Source organism: Haemorhous mexicanus, chromosome 36 (assembly GCF_027477595.1).
Source record: "Haemorhous mexicanus isolate bHaeMex1 chromosome 36, bHaeMex1.pri, whole genome shotgun sequence".
Taxonomy (NCBI): Eukaryota; Metazoa; Chordata; class Aves; order Passeriformes; family Fringillidae; genus Haemorhous; species Haemorhous mexicanus.
Window position 1 is genome coordinate 777,075 of NC_082376.1, and position 6,936 is coordinate 784,010.

Consider the following 6,936-nt stretch of genomic DNA (forward strand, 5'->3'; position numbering starts at 1 on the left):
TGGAGCCATTTGGAGTGGGCGGGAATTTTGGGATTTTTGGGGACATTTTTGGGGGGAGGGGTGAAAAAAAATTTGGGGGATTTTGGGGGAGTTTGGGGGATTTTGGGGATTTTCGGGACATCGGGGGAGGGGTGACAAAAAATTTTAGGGGAGATTTGGAGGGGGGGGTGTGTAAAAAGTTCCCAAAAAAAGCGAAAAAGAACCCCAAAAATTTCAACTTTTATTTCATTCTTTGTGCCGCCCCTCCCCCACCCTGCCCCTCCCCCATTCCCTCCCCCCACCCCCCGCGGTTTTCCCGTGAATTCCGCTGGATTTGGGCAATTCTGGAGAGAAAATTTAAAAAAAAAATAAAATTTGCGATTTCCGCCCCTCCCCCACCCCCGAAATGAGGGGGGGGAGGGGCTCAGAGGCAACGCTGGTGGGGGAGGGGCCCCGGAACTGGGAGGGACTGGGATCAAACTGGGATTGACTAGGATTGAACTGGGATGGATGGGAAGGACTGGGATTGAACTGGGATGGACTGGGAAGGACTGGGATGGACTGGGATTGAACTGGGAGGGACTGGGATGGACTGGGATTGAACTGGGAGGGACTGGGAGGGATTGGGAGGGACTGGGATTGAACTGGGAGGGACTGGGATGGACTGGGAGGGACTGGGATGGACTGGGATTGAACTGGGAGGGACTGGGATGGACTGGGATTGAACTGGGAGGGACTGGGATGGACTGGGACTGAACTGGGAGGGACTGGGACAAACTGGGAGGGACTGGGATGGACTGGTCTGAACTGGTTTGGACAGGGATGGGATACTGGTTTGAACTGGTTTAGACTGGGATGGGATACTGGTTTGAACTGGTTTAGACTGGGATGGGATACTGGTTTGAACTGGTTTAGACTGGGATGGGATACTGGTTTAGACTGGTTTGGACTGGGATGGGATACTGGTTTGAAGTGGTTTGAATGGGGATAGGATACTGGTTTGGACTGGTTTGGACTGGTTTGAACTGGGAGCTCCGGGGGGGTCAAGGCCACGTCGAGGTTTTTTTCAAAAACGTCCAAAAAAACGGCACCAAAATCCCCCCAAATCCCCCCAAAACAGCGGGGAGGGGGCGGGGCCAGAGCGCCTGGGGGCGGGGCCACAGGGCAAGGGGCAGGGCCAAGGCACATGGGGGAGGGGCCAGAGCACCTGGGGGTGTGGCCACAGGCAAAGGGGCAGGGCCAAGGCACATGGGGGAGGGGCCAGAGCACCTGGGGGTGTGGCCATAGGACACAGGGGTGGGGCTAGAGGACATGGGGGTGGGGCCAGAGCAGCCGGGGGAGGGTGGGGACACATGGGGGGAGGGGCACAGGTGGCGACAGGTGGGGGGGGAGGGGCACAGGTGTGCCCAGGTGTGCCCAGGTGTGCCCAGGTGGGAGGCACACAGCTGTCCCCAGATGTGCCAGGTGTGCCCTGGTGTGCCCAGGTGGGTGGCACACAGGTGTCCCCAGGTGTCCCAGGTGTGCCCAGGTGGGTGGCACACAGCTGTCCCCAGGTGTCCCAGGTGTGCTCAGGCATGCCCAGGTGGGTGGCACACAGGTGTGTCCAGGTGTGCCCAGGTGTCCCCAGGTGTGCCAGGTGTGCGGCACACAGGTGTGTCCAGGTGTGCCCAGGTGGGTGGCACACAGGTGTCCCCAGGTGTCCCAGGTGTGTCCACGTGTCCCAGCTGTCCCCAGGTGTCCCAGGTGTGCTCAGGCATGCCCAGGTGGGTGGCACACAGGTGTCCCCAGGTGTCCCCAGGTGTCCCAGGTGTGCCCAGGCATGCCCAGGTGGGTGGCACACAGGTGTCCCCAGCTGTCCCCAGGTGTCCCAGGTGTCCCCAGGTGTGCCAGGTGTGCCCAGGTGGGTGGCACACAGGTGTTCCCAGGTGTCCCAGGTGTCCCCAGGTGTGCCAGGTGTGCCCAAGGTGGGTGGCACACAGCTGTCCCCAGGTGTCCCAGGTGTGCCCAGGCATGCCCAGGTGGGTGGCACACAGGTGTCCCCAGGTGTCCCAGGTGTCCCCAGGTGTGCCAGGTGTCACTCCCGGATGCTGGCCGAGTAGGAGAACTGCGGGAAATGCGTCCGGTGGTCGCACTCTGGAGAGTCCAGGAGCTCACCTGGGGACAGGTGGGACCAGTGAGGGACAGGAGAGGGACAGGTGGGACAGGTGAGGGACAGGAGCTCACCTGGGGACAGGTGGGACCAGTGAGGGACAGAGGAGGGACAGGAGCTCACCTGGGGACAGGTGGGACCAGTGAGGGACAGGAGAGGGACAGGTGGGACAGGTGAGGGACAGGAGCTCACCTGGGGACAGGTGGGACCAGTGAGGGACAGAGGAGGGACAGGAGCTCACCTGGGGACAGGTGGGACCAGTGAGGGACAGGAGAGGGACAGGTGGGACCAGTGAGGGACAGAGGAGGGACAGGAGCTCACCTGGGGACAGGTGGGACCGGTGAGGGACAGGTAAGGACTCAGGTGAGCTCAGGTGAGCCCAGGTGAGCACTCACATCTCTGGGGGGGTTGATGGTGATGGACAGGGGGATCAGGGACAGGTGAGCCCAGGTGAGCACTCACATCTCTGGGGGGGTTGACGGTGATGGACAGGGACAGGTAAGGACACAGGTAAGGCACAGGTAAGGACACAGGTGAGCACAGATAACAGGACAGGTGAGCCCAGGTGAGGGTACAGGTGAGCCCAGGTGAGCCCAGGTGCACTCACATCTCTCGGGGGACGTGACCGTGATGGACAGGGACAGGTAAGGACACAGGTGAGCACAGATAACAGGACAGGTGAGCCCAGGTGAGCCCAGGTGAGCCCAGGTGCACTCACATCTCTCGGGGGGGGCGTGACCGTGATGGACAGGGACAGGTAAGGCACAGGTAAGGACACAGGTGAGCACAGCTAACAGGACAGCTGAGCCCAGGTGAGCCCAGGTGAGCCCAGGTGAGCCCAGGTGAGCCCAGGTGCACTCACATCTCTCGGGGGGCGTGACCGTGATGGAAGGGGGGGGGTCAGGGATAGGGACAGGTAAGGCACAGGTAGGGACACAGGTGAGCACAGCTAACAGGACAGGTGAGCCCAGCTGAGCCCAGGTGCACTCACATCTCTCGGGGGGGGGAGTGACCGTGATGGACAGGGACAGGTAAGGACACAGGTGAGCACAGATAACAGGACAGGTGAGCCCAGGTGAGCCCAGGTGAGCCCAGGTGAGCCCAGGTGCACTCACATCTCTCGGGGGGCGTGACCGCGATGGACAGGGACAGGTAAGGCACAGGTAGGGACACAGGTGAGCCCAGGTGAGGGTACAGGTGAGCCCAGGTGAGCCCAGGTGCACTCACATCTCTCGGGGGGCGTGACCGTGATGGACAGGGACAGGTAAGGCACAGGTAGGGACACAGGTGAGCACAGATAACAGGACAGGTGAGCCCAGGTGAGCCCAGGTGTACTCACATCTCTCAGGGGGCGTGACCGTGATGGACAGGGACAGGTAAGGACACAGGTAGGGACACAGGTGAGCCCAGGTGAGGGTACAGGTGAGCCCAGGTGAGCCCAGGTGCACTCACATCTCTCGGGGGGGGAGTGACCGTGATGGACAGGGACAGGTAAGGCACAGGTAAGGCACAGGTAAGGACACAGGTGAGCACAGATAACAGGACAGGTGAGCCCAGCTGAGCCCAGGTGAGCCCAGGTGCACTCACATCTCTTGGGGGGCGTGACCGTGATGGACAGGGACAGGTAGGGACACAGGTGAGCCCAGGTGAGGGTACAGGTGAGCCCAGGTGAGCCCAGGTGAGCCCAGGTGCACTCACATCTCTCGGGGGGCGTGACCGTGATGCTCTGCGCCGTGAACTCCTCGTCGAAGTACCTGGTGTCCACCTCCGACGTCACCTGCGGCCGGAAGGGCGGCACCAGCTGGGGAGGGCGGGGCCTCTCACCAGGTGTGTGCCAGGGGGTCTCACCTGGGTGGGGCGGGGCCGGGGGCGGGGCCTCACCTTCCTCTGCACCACGTCCTGCCAATCGATGCCCGCGAAGAAGCGATGCTCCATCACCTCGCGGGCGTCACCTGGGCCGCCGCCCAGCCTGGGCACAGGTGAGCACAGGTGAGCACAGGGGGGCACAGGTGTGTTAGCAACTGAGTACAGGTGGGCACAGGTGAGTGCAGGTGGGCACAGGTGGGCACAGGTGAGTGCAGGGGGGCAGAGGTGTGTTAGCAACTGAGTACAGGTGGGCACAGGTGAGTGCAGGTGGGCACAGGTGAGCACAGGGGGGCACAGGGGGGCACAGGTGTGTTAGCAACTGAGTACAGGTGGGCACAGGTGAGGACAGGTGGGCACAGGTGTGTTAGGAATGTACAGGTGAGTACAGGTGAATACAGGTGAGCATGGGTGTGCCCAGGTGTATCTCAGGTGTATCTCAGGTGTGCCCAGGTGTGTCTCACCTCTGTTTGGGGTCCTTTTTGAGCAGGCCGGCCAGCAGGGAGCGGCTCTCGGGCCCCAGGGAGCGCAGGAACTGAATGTGCCAGGTGTGTGTGGGTACCCCAGGTGTGCCCAGGTGTGCCCAGGTGTGTCTCACCTCTGTTTAGGATCCTTTTTGAGCAGGCCGGCCAGCAGGGAGCGGCTCTCGGGCCCCAGGGAGCGCGGGAAGCGCAGGTACCCCCTGTGTGTGGGTACCCCAGGTGTGCCCAGGTGTGCCCAGGTGTGCCCAGGTGTGCCCAGGTGTATCTCACCTTTGTTTGGGATCCTTTTTGAGCAGCCCGGCCAGCAGGGAGCGGCTCTCGGGCCCCAGGGAGCGCAGGAACTGAATGTGCCAGGTGTGTGTGGGTACCCCAGGTGTGCCCAGGTGTGCCCAGGTGTATCTCAGGTGTATCTCAGGTGTATCTCACCTCTGTTTGGGGGTCCTTTTTGAGCAGCCCGGCCAGCAGGGAGCGGCTCTCGGGCCCCAGGGAGCGCGGGAAGCGCAGCTCCTCCAGCAGGATGAGCTCGAAGAGCCGCTCGTGGTCCTGGTTGTAGAAGGGGAGGCGCCCGCAGAGCATCCTCGTACATGACCACGCCCAGCCCCCACCAGTCCACGGCGCGGCCGTAGTCGTTGTCTTCCAGGACCTGCGGGGACAGAGGGCACCCGGTCACCTGTCAGGACCTGTGGGGGTCAAGGTGTGAGGGTCACCTGTCAGGACCTGCGGGGACAGAAGGCACCTGGTCACCTGCCAGGACCTGTGGGGGTAAAGGTGAGGGGACCACCTGTCAGGACCTGTGGGGTCAAGGCGTGAGGGTCACCTGACAGGACCTGTGGGGGTCAAGGTGTGAGGGTCACCTGACAGGACCTGTGGGGGTCAAGGTGTGAAGGTCACCTGACAGGACCTGTGGGGTTCAAGGTGTGAGGGTCACCTGCCAGGACCTGCGGGGACAGAGGGGCACAGGGTCACCTGTCAGGACCTGCGGGGGTAAAGGTGAGGGGTTCACCTGCCAGGACCTGTGAGGGTAAAGGTGAGGGGGTCACCTGTCAGGACCTTGTGGGGGTAAAGGTGAGGGGTGTGACCTGCCAGGAACTTTTTGGGAATTTTGGGGATTTTTCCCGGAATTCCGGGAATTCCCAGCCCCACCTCGGGCGCCAGGTACTCGGGGGTGCCGCAGAAGGTCCTGGCAGGATTTGGGGGAATTCTCTGGGGATTTTGGGGGAATTTTCAGGGATTTAGGGGGAATTTCTGGGGATTTTGGGGATTTTTTGGGAATTTTGGGGATTTCCGCCCAAAATCCCGGGAATTCCCAGCCCCACCTCGGGCGCCAGGTACTCGGGGGTGCCGCAGAAGGTCCTGGCAGGATTTGGGAGAATTCTCTGGGGATTTTGAGGGGAATTTTCAGGAATTCTGGGATTTATTTTGGGAATTTGGGATTTTTTCAGGAATTCTGGGATTTTTTTCAGGAATTTTGGGGATTTTTCCAGAATTCCGGGAATTCCCAGCCCCACCTCGGGCGCCAGGTACTCGGGGGTGCCACAGAAGGTCCTGGCAGGATTTGGGGGAATCCCTGAGAATTTGTGGAATTCTCTGGGGATTTTGGGGGGAATTTTCAGGGATTTTGGGGTTTTTTCAGGAATTCTGGGATTTTTTCAGGAATTTTGGGGATTTTTCCCGGAATTCCGGGAATTCCCAGCCCCACCTCGGGCGCCAGGTACTCAGGGGTGCCACAGAAGGTTCTCATGGTGGTGCCGTCGGTCACGCCCTCCTTGCAGAGCCCGAAATCCGTGATCTTGATGTGCCCGTCCTTGTCCAGCATCAGATTCTCCAGCTGGGAACGCGGCAGTCAGACCAAAATCCCGGGAATTCCGCCAAAAATCCCCGGGAATGACCCAAAATCCCGGGAATTCAGCCCAAAAATCCCCAGGAATGACCCAAAATCCTGGGAATTCAGCCCGAAATTCCGGAAATGACCCAAAATCCCGGGAATTCAGCCCAAAAATCCCCAGGAATGACCCAAAATCCTGGGAATTCAGCCCGAAATTCCGGAAATGACCCAAAATCCCGGGAATTCAGCCCAAAAATCCCAGGAATGACCCAAAATCCTGGGAATTTGGGCCCAAAATCCCAGGAAATCAGCCCCAAAATCCCAGAAATTCAGCCTCAAAATCCTGGGAATTCAGCCAAAAATCCCAGGAAATCAGCTCCAAAACTCTTGAATTTGGTCCTGAAAAATCGCAGGAATTTAGCCCCAAAACCCCCGGATTTCTCCCCAAAACCCCCGGAATTTCTCCCCAAAACTCCGGAATTCTCCCAAAAATCCCAGAAATGCCCCAAAATCCTGGGAATTCAGCCCAAAATCCAGAAATGCCCCAAAATCCTGGGAATTCTCCCCAAAATCCCACTAAATCAACCGCAAAACTCCTGAATTTGGTCCTGAAAAATCCCAGAAATTCGGCCATAAAA

General features: G+C 60.0%; 2 protein-coding genes and 1 long non-coding RNA gene across 6 annotated transcripts in view; 1 reads left to right on the forward strand and 2 right to left on the reverse strand.

Annotated features, from left to right (window-relative positions):
• Positions 1-200: 200 nt before the first annotated feature.
• LOC132341207 (uncharacterized) lies at positions 201-1,736 on the reverse strand. 2 transcript variants are annotated; one of them, XM_059872578.1, is made up of 3 exons: positions 1,562-1,736; positions 1,249-1,507; positions 201-1,186 (listed from the first exon to the last, which is right to left on the reverse strand). In XM_059872578.1, the coding sequence occupies exons 1-3, from the start codon at positions 1,734-1,736 to the stop codon at positions 337-339; spliced, it is 1,284 nt and encodes a 427-aa protein (XP_059728561.1). In that variant the 3' UTR covers positions 201-336. The 2 variants fall into 2 exon arrangements, with proteins under 2 accessions (XP_059728561.1, XP_059728562.1); XM_059872579.1 differs by having other exon boundaries at positions 1,249-1,453; positions 1,498-1,616.
• The window catches only part of LOC132341210 (uncharacterized), a 6,380-nt gene continuing 1,159 nt past the window's right edge, over positions 1,716-6,936 (forward strand). For all 3 annotated transcript variants that reach the window (XR_009490127.1, XR_009490128.1, XR_009490126.1), the window contains exons 1-2: positions 1,716-1,841; positions 1,969-2,022. This is a non-coding gene — a long non-coding RNA (uncharacterized LOC132341210). The remainder of the gene's footprint in view (positions 1,842-1,968; positions 2,023-6,936) is intronic.
• The window catches only part of LOC132341209 (RAC-beta serine/threonine-protein kinase-like), a 26,706-nt gene continuing 21,761 nt past the window's right edge, over positions 1,992-6,936 (reverse strand). Inside the window, 3 exon segments of the mRNA XM_059872581.1 lie at positions 1,992-2,133; positions 3,827-3,929; positions 4,010-4,097. Coding sequence (XP_059728564.1) covers positions 2,054-2,133; positions 3,827-3,929; positions 4,010-4,097 — 271 coding nt within the window. The 3' untranslated portion in view covers positions 1,992-2,053.

Coding starts and splice junctions, on each gene's coding strand:
- LOC132341207 (XM_059872578.1), bottom strand. CDS start 1,736: ATGCCTGAGCACACCTGGGACACCTGGGGACAGCTGGGACACGTGGAC. Junction 1,508..1,561: donor CACACCTGTGTGCCACCCAC/CTGGGCATGCCT, acceptor TGTGCCACCCAC/CTGGGCACACCTGGGACACC. Junction 1,187..1,248: donor TCCTATGGCCACACCCCCAG/GTGCTCTGGCCC, acceptor CCACACCCCCAG/GTGCTCTGGCCCCTCCCCCA.